At 46.8% G+C, this 11,438-nt stretch overlaps 1 protein-coding gene across 1 annotated transcript; it reads right to left on the bottom strand.

The window, feature by feature from the left end:
• Window positions 1-167: 167 nt before the first annotated feature.
• On the bottom strand, window positions 168-11,438 carry LOC104462532 (BCL-6 corepressor-like; the record flags this gene model as incomplete). Its single annotated transcript, XM_010074503.1, has 4 exons — window positions 9,831-11,438; window positions 9,078-9,131; window positions 8,446-8,629; window positions 168-449 (listed from the first exon to the last, which is right to left on the bottom strand). Coding segments are annotated over exons 1-4 (2,128 nt in total), but the record flags the coding sequence as incomplete, so codon positions are not given.

Here is an 11,438-nt window from a genome sequence, read left to right as displayed (position 1 = left end):
ATACACATATATATACATACATATATATACATATATATAATTTTAAGTGAAATGACAGTGCTCACATTAGTAACTATCAAGTTCAAAAATGGAAACACATTAAGCCAAAGGGACGTTCCTTTCACAAGACATTCCTTGAGAGAGACCAAAGCAAAATGCTGTCTTACCTTTGGAGTTCTTCTTCTTTTTTGCTTTTGATATAAGTTCATCCTGCAGTTCCTCCACAAAGTTTTCATTTTGGCTGCCATCATTTTGCACTCTCTCACCAGAGTGCTTACGCTTCCTGTCCAGACGTGGACATGGATGTTGGCCAATATCTTCTGTTGGCTGATCTTCTGCTTTTTCATATATAGAATGTCTCTCTAAATAACATTTCTCATTTGAGAGATCTTTTTCCTCTGGAGTTTCAAGAAAGTGACCTTGGTTGTTTTCTGTACTAGTAAAGTTACCTAAAAATAAAAAAAAACAAACACCACAAGACCTAATAAATACAAAACAATTAACTGTGAGAAAGCTAAGCTCTCTGATCTCTTCAATGTCATCTCCATCATGACCTGTTGGCTCATGAGGCATGCAAATAGACGCAAAATTGTACTTTGGAACAAGCCTCCTCTGCTCAGCCTAAGGCAGCCATTTTCTCAACAGTAAAGTACAAAAAACCCCAAAAGCGCAATATTTGTGTTGTTTTTACATCAATTTAAGAAGTACAATATTCACAATACCTGTATCCATAGAAACATTATAATACATATTTTTAAATATAGAAACATCTTTTAGGTATCAAAAGCATAGACCCTTTTCAGAAAGCAACCTCACCCCCACAAACCGTGGTAAGTAATAATCCAAGCGCCACTTGGCAACTACTTTATTTTCAAAAATACCTTCAGATGATAATAAAGTATTAGTATTTCGATAATTCCTATCCTTCCCTAACTTCTTGCATCAAATTGCAGCCTGACTTAAAAGCATTCATCCCTCCTCCTGGAGATACAAATAGGATATGGAGCACACACACACGTACACGGGAATACCACCAAGAATAGCTGTGATATTTTGCAAAAAGCAACACTTGAATCCAAGGTTATAAAAAGGCTTCCTCACTTCAAGTAACCAGCCAGTCACTGCACATCACATGAGCTTTGTCACCTCCTTTTAAAAAAGACCTCACTTTTTTTCAGGGAATATTTCCAGCAGCAGCGAGCGGGTGAGCTTTCTAGCATACTAGCATACTAGAAACTAGTCTGACAAACTAGCCACAAAAACACCCATGTGGTCGTGTTTGCCTTAACTTCAGCTTCCCCTCTTCAATACTGTTCCCTCAAATTTAGAGACAGTTTAAGCTATTTTAAAGGGATGCTTGACTTAAAACGACACTTAATCACCATCTTGAATAGGTATTTTTTCTTGTGTTCAACCAAACTAGCCGAGGCACGGTTAGGCAGACATGCAGCACAGACTGCAACATAGTTTATCAGCTTCCTATTTACAATTTTCACAAACAACATGGTTTTCCCACGCATTTCAGCCCTCCTGGTGGACCAATATACTCTTTCCACATGTCTGACGCTGTTTGGCAAATTGTCTGTACCCTCCATCCTACTTCCCCACAGCTCACTGTCCCTTTTCCTTGTCCTCCTCCTTGCCCTTCCTCCTTCTCCCACTTCCCTTCCTGCAAACACAGCTGGTGGTTTCCTACCTGGACTCCTGACAGCTGTTTCCCTCCCCTACCCTTGATTCTCCCAGTCCGTACTCATCCTCCTCCTGTGTACAGCCTGGTCTTCAGCTTCTGCTCTTCCCCCTCACCAGGACAGACATTGCTGCCCCACAGCCCCTCTCCTCTCCCATCCCCTCTGAGACCCACCACACTAGTGAGACCCACCACACCAGTGAGAACCACCACACCAGCATCCATGCACTGGCAGCTCCTGGATGCAGCCCAGCTGCATCCTTCTTTATCCTGGGAGCACCTTCCTACAGTTCTGCTAACACCACCTAGTTTCACGACCATCACTGATCTGTTGTCAGCAATAGAAGGCTGAGGGGGGAAAAAAAACCCCCAAACCTCTCTGAAGAGGTTTTTCTTCCCCACAAGTTGCAAATGGTTCCAAGGAGCACCCTGAGCTCTGGAGATGTTTGCAGGCACCAGAAGACATCACAGCATCATTTTTACACTGCTTTGGAAGCTGCCTGCAGGGCTGCTTTATAAAACAGCAGAAGATATTTGTCCAAGAAAAATCAAAACAAAAGTTGACTTTTTCCAGGCAAGCAGGACACTCAGGCCATTCTGCTATCTGGCAACTCTCCTCTCTGCAAGGCCGTCTGGACAACACCTGCTCCCTTCAAGACTTTAAAATGCAGTTTGTCACACTTCTTCCAGCCAGCAATGCTGACATGTTCCAGAAAACAGGTATCTCAGCTTACTACGACTGTGCCTCTAAATCGCCAGTGTGCCCCCAAAGCGGAATGAATCTGGCAACACCCCGAGCTTGCACATCTGGCACAAAGATGCTGCCCAACAGCTGTACCCTATAACCACACCAACAGCACCAGCAATCCTGTTTCACACAGCATAAAAGAAGCTGGACCAGCCACGTTTTAAGTATCACTTTAGAAATGCTTCTATCGGATTTCATTTTACATTTTTAATGCAATCTGCTATTTTTCTGCCTTACATAAGGAAACATTATATGCTCGGTTTCCCCGAACAGATCAGGTAAGGGCACTCATAGCCTTTGTGTTTCCAGCAGTACCAGCAACTACACCACGGTTCACACCAAGAGTTGCTAGATCATGACAGCTTTCCTTCTCCTAACACTGTCTGGCCTGAGTAAAGGCAGGCACATCCCGACCAATTCCCGGAGAAGCTTTTGCAGGGTCAGAGGAAGTAGCAGGCTGGGGAGGGGGTGGGGGGGTTGCTGGTCTTAATCTTTGAGGCTTGCAGGAAACAGCAAGCTAATTCCAGCCTGCCACTGCCGAAAGCGACGCGCTGCAGATTAATTCCTTCTCCATCTGCAAGAGGACTTGGCACACGGATGCCGAGCGCTGCTCGCTCAGACCGTCCGTGCTAAAAATAAAAAGGAGCGGAGAGAGATTTGCTGCAACCTCACTAACAGCTCGTCACAGTCAGCATTTCTCCAGAGCTCCGCGAGCTGCGGAGAACAGCACACACCTATTGAAGTTCATCCAAAAAGCCCTCGCTGCCAGCAGCTCTGCCACACCTTTGCCGCCACTCTCCGGTCAAGTCCAAGGGGGAGCCCTTAGGCGACCGGAGCTACGTCTCGTTGTCCGCCGAGCTAGAAGTCCCTCTCAAAGACTGCCCACCACACACGCATCTCTGAAATCCATCCCACTAGATGCGGTTAAGACCATTAGAGGAGCGACATCTCCGCACGTTAATCTGGGTTGCATAACCATCCTTCATCAACACGGGAGGACAGAGATGGCAAAGCCAGGGAGCCGCGTCCTTGCCTATCTGCTCTGCAGCTGACGCTCCCCACCTCTTCTACAGCCGGATTTTCATTGCAAAAGAACAAAGGTCAGCTGCTGTTGGGGACACAGCTTAACCCACAGGCTGTCAAGGCTCTCTACGCAGCTTGCACGGACACGCTGCATGCCTAGAGGTTTCACCCCTTGGCACAGCGGCAACCGCCTCACAGAGCGCAGGCTCTATTAATATTTTACCACCGGATTCCACCCTGTCCTCAAACTGTTTTGCAAGCAACTCGGATCAGACGCGATGTCTCCCCAAATTAAGATATAAATGTCAACATGAGGCACAGCAACATAAGCATATCGTGCATGTCCAACAAGGACAAGGAGAATTTATTTGCTTTTGTTCCCCCCTACCATGTATCTACAACATCCTTCTCTCTGCCCGAGGAAGAAAACAACAATAAAATACTTGGAGTTTTCAAATCATCATAATTCAAACAGCGATGAGGTAGCCAGAAACACAGGATAAATGCTGAGTTCTCACAGCAACACACCTCTATGAGGAAGGCGATTAAACTCCTAAACGTGTTCCTTCCTCAAGCCTCCAGCATTTGCCAGGTTCACACCAGCTGTGAGAACCAGCAACAACAACTCAAACCATTTCTCCCTGTCCTGCCCAGCTAGAAACAAGGAAGAATTAAGAAGATGCTTCTTCCCATACGGTTTCTACCTGAAGCATTATCTCCTTAGCGCACAGGTTATGATCTCATGAGAAACAGTTACACACACACAGAAACACGCTACCCAAAAAAAACTTTCCTTCATTTTTCCATCTTCCTGTTGCTGTCAGCTGCTTGAGACCAGGCCCTCCCATGCGATGCAAACAAGGAAACACATCTTGGTGTTTAAATTGTGATTCTTTTGTTCAAATAACATGGCAGCTAAAAACAGCCTTTCCTCTTCCCTGGAGCAGCCTCTCATTGCACTCACTTATGCAAGGCACCCTTTATTCATCCCAGGACGGTAATGACTACCCAAATGCTAAAACCAGTGTTCAGCATGAAAATCACAACAACAATGAGAAATTCTGTAAGTCACTTTTCAGCATCCAATTCTGAGCATCCCATGGAGCAGAGGGAACCCAGATGATTTCATTTTTCCCTCCAAGTACCTCTGCTTGGGAACCTTCCCCATTTGTTTCCTTCTGTCCAAGCCCACTGCTCTGCACAAACAAGCAACTGCCATTCTCTCCTTGCAGAGAATTCTGGTTTTTAACTTTTTTTTTTTTGCACTACGTCCCACCGCAGGAAGGTAATAACTGACCAGGGCAAAGGACATGTTTACTGTCTCCATCTTTCATTTGTTCAGGTATACACACAGCCCAGCGAGAAAAGCAAAGCAGCAGATTACCATGCAAAGGGACACTGGCACCTTGCTCCGACACCGAACATCAGCTCTAAAGGCTCTGGCACATTACACCATTTACTTTTACACACAGAAACAGCTTTAACTTTTCCCCATGACCTCATGCCTTAAGATCAGGTTTTTAACGTATCAGGTTTTATTTTTCCCAGCTAAGGTTTAAACAGGCAGTGTCTTCTTCCTAAAAAATTAGATGAACAGCTAATTACACTCGTTGACCAAGAAATTCACAGCTTGTAGAATCTATTCAATCTTTCACACTTGGGTGTGATTTTTCAATACCGCTACAAGAGCTTTGTTACAAACCGACATGCGATCATCACATGCCCGTATTGATGCGGGTGTCCGTGCCAATAGCTTAAATCACTTGATCTCCGAACAATCCTATGACTCATGACATATGCATCCCATAATTTATCATGGTTGTGCTATGGAAATGCACCGGAGCAGCATCGCCTAAGCAACATTTACAAGTCACCTTGGCAACAAAGCAGCTTCGCGGCTGCTCTCAGAACGCCCGGCAAAACCTAAACGAGATGGGAGAGAATTAACGCACTTCTACTTTACTCCCTAGCTTTAATTGCTCATTAATTAGCCAACATGGCTACCTTCCTGAAATCAGGACTTTTTTTAAAAAAAAGAAACCACCTTTTTTACCCTTCTCCAGGAGTCATAACGAAGCTTAAGGCAGCTGTTGGTATGGGAAAGCCATGCACCACCAAGTCAGAGGAAAAGTTCAAGGAATCAGATATTGTGCCATCGTTTGCTTCCAAAAAAAGTCCATACACACGGTATAAAAGCAGGAAAACGAGCAAGTCCCAGGACAAGCTAAAAAAAGGAGTTTCAATCCCATCAGATGCGTCCGTAAGCATCGCCTGCCTGTGTTATTTAGCCTTTTGTTGTTGTTGTCGTCCTCGCACTGGTACATTTAGAGGAGCCCAGGGGGCAAGCAGCTGCTAGTGCCCTGCACTGCTCCTGCGCTCCATGCCAGGCATGGCTGCAGCCGAGGAGCCCTGCGAGCCGGCTCCGTGCACCGTTTCGGTTGCAGTTTTCCTCTTCCCCCACTGACACCAGGCAGGTGAAGTACTCATGGCTGGAGTTGTGCCTGACAGCTCACCAGTTTTGCTCCTAAATTCCCCGCTCACATACATAAAGGCACGCCACTTTGCTTTTAGCCAGCACTGGATGAACACTACATAAAACGAGGTGAAACATCTTTCCAGCAGCAAGATCACTTGCAGGAGGCAGAAAGGAAAATGGAAGAGCTGCAAACCCTCAGCTAGTTCCCATTCAAGAGCTTTAAAGCCAAACGCACCAAGAGTGTGGTTAAAAATTACAGGGAAAGGGAAGGCAAGAGATAAGTAGCCCTGGCTCTCGCTGGTGATAAACAAAGGGGAAGAGCAGGCAGAGCGCATCACCCCTTTGCCAGCCACTCAGCAAGACATACATCAAGACCACTGGTGGCTCAAGCCCCACCAGAGCCCAAGCCACTACACTAGAGGCATTCAAGAAGTGTGAAACTCGGCTTCCTGATTTATCAGCTGCTATCCCAAGGGGCAGGAGGTGAACCACCACGATAAAAAACTTTTACTGAGACCTGAATCTGTACCGGTAAGTATTTGCTGCTGTACAGGCAGGCATACAGCAGAGGAGCAACCTCAGCAGAACAGATCTGTGCTTTTAGGAGTTTAGACATTCAGTCAAACTCCAAAATAGCCTGTTAAGTCAGAGCTAATTAGAAGATGAGAGGAAAAAACTAACATAAGACTGAACACACTTTTCCTGCTTCCAACAGTTATTTAATAGTCTCAAATACATTTTAGCCAGGAGATTCAAGTGCCGGAGACTTCACTAAATTATGAATTTAAGGATCCACAATGTCAGCCTTTTGCAAGGATGGGAGGGGGGATGTTTCAGCAAACAACAATGCTCTAAGGCTCTTCCTCCCCACAGTCCCCCCAAGCAGCATGCCCCACACCCCCAAGCAGCCTTTCCCTGCCTCTCTCACTCCTGTGTGCCCATTCCTGACCCCACAGACCACTGTCCCCCTCTCCCTCTGCTGTCAGAGCAAGCTGGAAAACACTGCTGCTGCTGCTCTTTCCAGCACACCCAGGGTGGGATTTAACAGAGGACATCACCAGGGCACCCTGAGCCCTCTGAAGAACAAGGGGGGTGGCTGCAAGGGGTGAGGAAGGGCTGCAGCCTGTCGAGCTCTCGACTTTAGCATGGGCACTGCAGAGTTCCTCCCCAAGGCAGCCTCGATATAGCTTGGAGAAGGGAAAGCCCGCTCAGCTTCCAGGGACTCGGCCTTTCTTCTCCCCACCTTAGTACCTTCTCCACTTCCACAATTAAAACTTTCCCTTGCTATTTTGCCAGGCTGATTTTTTTTGAGATTGTTATTTCAGTGACAGCAATACCACAGTAACTTGATTTAGGGGAGTAACCAAGCAAGTATGATTGACCAGCATGCTCTCTGCCAAAAGCATTAACCAAAGACCAGAACAATAATTCAAGGTTATTAAATTGCCTGAATGAAATTTTCTACTAGCCCTACTCATGAATCTCCACCAAGAGCGCACTTAACCACTGAGTTACACAGTGCACGCATGCACACGCACACACACACAAGGCAGCCTGCAGTGTGTTTCCTCTTATTTTGCAATACCTTCAGTGTAGATTTTCTTTTTCTGAGTTGTTAAAAACAAAGTAGCAGCAGAAGGAACTGTCCCATTCCTTAATTATACACGAAAAAGAAAAAAACCTGGGAAACTGATGGAAGCCACACGCTTACCAGGAGTTCAAAAAAAAAAAAAAAAAGACAATTTTTCTTGCATACAGTAAAAAATATCCTAATACAATGTATTTATTTATTTATTAAGTGTATCTTACTTTTAGGACGGTGCTGCTACCACAGATTTTCCATAGTCCTCAGACACCTTGCCACAGCGTGGAGGGGGCAGCCAGCCCCATGGAGAATTGTGCAGCCCCCCGCCTGCCTGCAAGGACCGGTGCCACCCAGCAGCATGCACCCCCCACACGCACTGCAGCAAGAAGTCACTCAGGCAAACTAGCTTCTCATTGCTCCGAGTTTTACAGCCAGCTTTCATATATAAGGCAGCCTGGCAGATCACATCCTTTCCCGCTCCCCACCACCCTCCTGTCCTCCATCCCTGCTTTGCCTGGAAGCTGCAATATTGGCATTTCCCAGCGCTACAACACCAGGAAGCTGAAATCCTCCTTGCCTCTCACTCTTCCCCCACCTCCTTTCTGCATTTAAAACATAGCCTTAGACCTTTGCTTTCACTGGTTGATGTGGCACTTCATCAATTAAATGGACCATCTCTTTAACTGTGGTGACAGTTAACTACATCCCGAAAAGCAGGTACAACCACAACCAGTAACTTGCAGACCCCAAAACAAGCATGGAGAGCACCAGCCATGGCAGCTCTGCACCTGCCAAGGCTGAGGGCAGCGACTATAACCAGCAACACCGCGAGAACACAAAGATTATGCTGCCTGTGCAGCTTTGCTGCAAGCTGCCGCGGCACAGACACACGTACGCGCTTCAGAAAGCCATCTAAATTCGCTTACATCTGTCATTGTCATTTTGGTCAGCAATGGCATCTTCCAGAGCGACAGACTTTGGCTTCTTTTCACTGTTTCCTTTCAAGTTTTCCCAGTCTGCCTGGCTGAATCTGCAGACCTCCGAGTCTTTGGTAGCTGTTTGGCCTTCTCTCTCTTTCATCTCCAACTCTGAGAAGCGCATCATTGCACGCTAGAAAGAGAATTGGTATGAAAAAAAAAAGTCTTGCAATAAAAGCTACTTCATTTACCTTACCTTATATGAAAGCATTTCCAAAGAATAATCGTCTTAAAACCAAGGTTTGAGATAGATAGCTAGGGTAGGACTTTAAGACACCTGACTTGTATTACAAGTGTTCTAACATCTATATGCAAATAGCCACACAATTCTTTCATATATAGATATATATATAAAAGATATATATATATAAATGTATACTGTATGTAAAACAAAAAACATTCTGTTTTGGAGGTAAAAGGAGACAAAAACAAAAAGGAAAAACAAACAAAAAAAAACAACACAAAACCGTACAATGAATAAAGACGACCATGGCCCACAAACTTCCCTTTGTGTATTTGGAAATGAAATTTAACTCAAAGGTTTATGTAAGAGTCTAGTAATAAAAATTTGAAGAACTGACCTCACAGTAAGCAGCAGGTAGACATAAAATACTGTCCTCTTGTAATCCTTCCATCTATGTAATTAAAATGGGCACTCAATGGATCATTTAGATAATTTCATCCATTTTTATAAGCATAAACCAATTCTTTTCTTAACAATGCAAAACAATTTGGCTTAATTCATCCCTTCATTAAAAGTAAAATACCTTAAGGATATTCCTATACAATAGCTGTCTGTCATCCCTCAGCATCAACCTCAATACCACTCCTACTCTTTCCTCCGCGTTCACTTGGCGCAAACGTTGCCTGAGACCCACTAACACATGGCTGTGACTCCTCTCCATCAATCGGCATGTCTGGCATACTAATCACAAACTCTGGGTATGCTTTGCTAGCTAGCACTACCGGCCAGCTGAGAAATTACAGCCACTGCTAGCGCCAAGGTAACATGCATGCCTGTCCGACTCCCCTCCGTAACTGCACAAACATTTCATACGTACATTAACATTTTTATCAGATCTTGGTAAAAGCCCTTTAAAGCTTACTAGTGCATACATACGTAAAAGCTATACATCCTATCCTTTACATCACCTTGCTCTCATTAACAAACTTACTTTGCTATTTAAAAAGCGTTTCTGGCGAGTATGCCCTAACAAAAAAATTTCTGATTTCCCCACCTGCGTTGCTTGTCTCAACTTTTAATACTCGACTGCAACTTGCAACAGAGAAATAACGACATACAGCGCGGCGGTCGTTGGACCACGCGGACTCACCTGCAACGCCCGCTGCTCCCGGCTGAGCTGGCTGGAGTCTGCGTACAGTTCGGTTGTCACACACTTGAATCGATCACCTACGTAACCAGCAGAGTTTGCGATCCTCTTGGCCAACTTAGACGGCTTGGGTTTCAGGATTTTGCCATCGGCAGACTCCGTGTCGTCGGCTCCGTCTTTGGTATAGGTCTGGCTGGCATCGATGCTTGGCGGTGCGGTCCCCATGCAGAACGGCTTTGCATCCTCCTGCACCTTGCCAAAAGCCAGAGCCGGAGCATCACTCTCATGAGTGCTTTCCAAAAAAGTGGGCGAAGGCTGGACTGTCACCCTCTCTTTAGGCTGGCTCACAGATAAATCTTCTTTCCTTAAGCCGAACACCGATGAACTCTGGGCTTGCTTGAAATTATAGCCTTCGTGAAGATCATTATTTCTTCCAAACTCCTCTCTCATTACAATAAAATCTCTGTGCTGTGATGCCTGCTCTACCTTGTGCTTTGTAGGGTCATTAGCCTGATTACTGCTTTCCGTAGCAAAGCTGGCTTTCGTTACGTTTGCTTCACTTTTAGCCTCTTGCTCATCTCGCAGAAGATCTGGGAAGAGATGTTTGTCACTTTTGGCTGAGTTTTTACTGTGGCCAGAGCTCTGGTGCAATTTCACGCTCTTGTCGCTGGGTACTTCGAAATGCATCTTCCCACTGCTCTCCAGGAGCTCCGGCAATCGGCCCCGCAGAGCCGGGTCCTCATAGCGGACCCTCTCATGAGACCGTGACCTCCTTTCTGGCTTCTCCTCCTTATTGATCTCCAAAGCCGAATGCTGCAGCAGCATGGGGTGCACCATCCCCATCCCCAACGCGTCCTGGTAGGTCATGAACTCCCCTCGCCCCGCCGACAGGCTGTAGGGGAGGCCGGGTTTAGGAGCCAGGTGTCCGGGGTAGAGGCTGCCGTTGGGCAACAAGACAGGGTGCGGATACACATGTCCTTTCCCATGAAGGGAGAGAGGGCTGATGGCTATTCCCTCCGGCACCGGGTATGGGAGATAACTCCTGGGGTAGGTCAGAGGCGGGGAGCGAAATGCCTCACTGGGCGGCAGGAAGATGGGACTGGAGGCCAGGGCGGTCTCAGTCGCCTTGAAGTTGGCTTCCTGGCTGCAGGATTTGGCCACCTTATTGCTGTGTTTCGCAGGGGTGGCGACGGGCTGCCCGACATGCTGGATGACCGAGGCGGTACTCTCCGCGGAGCTCCTGGATGTCTTGGCGCAATCCACATTGGCGTTGGGAGCTGGTGATGCTGATGCCGGCCGCCCTCCTGTCGACACCGTCCCCGAAACGCTGCTGACAACCGCCTCCGTGCCACCCATCCTGGGGCAGGAGGAGCTCCGCTGCTGCGGGACCACCCAGTCTAGCGCCTTGTTTTTCAGCTGGACGCCCTTCCCGCTCTCCTCGCCAGGGCTGGGACCGGGAACGATCCAGGAGGAGGGAGCCGTGCTGATAATTTCAGGTCTATAGATGGGGCAGCCGTTCCCAGGAGAAATGGTTTCTTTCTGAACGATGTCGCTGCTGGGCAAGAGCGTCCCCCCTCCTGCCCTGCTGTGCACCAGCACCGTCGGCGTCAT

Source organism: Pterocles gutturalis, unplaced genomic scaffold (genome assembly GCF_000699245.1).
Source record: "Pterocles gutturalis isolate BGI_N339 unplaced genomic scaffold, ASM69924v1 scaffold23607, whole genome shotgun sequence".
Classification (NCBI taxonomy): domain Eukaryota; kingdom Metazoa; phylum Chordata; class Aves; order Pterocliformes; family Pteroclidae; genus Pterocles; species Pterocles gutturalis.
The sequence above is the reverse complement of the archived record's forward strand: the minus strand, read 5'-3'. Positions and strand labels throughout refer to the sequence as shown.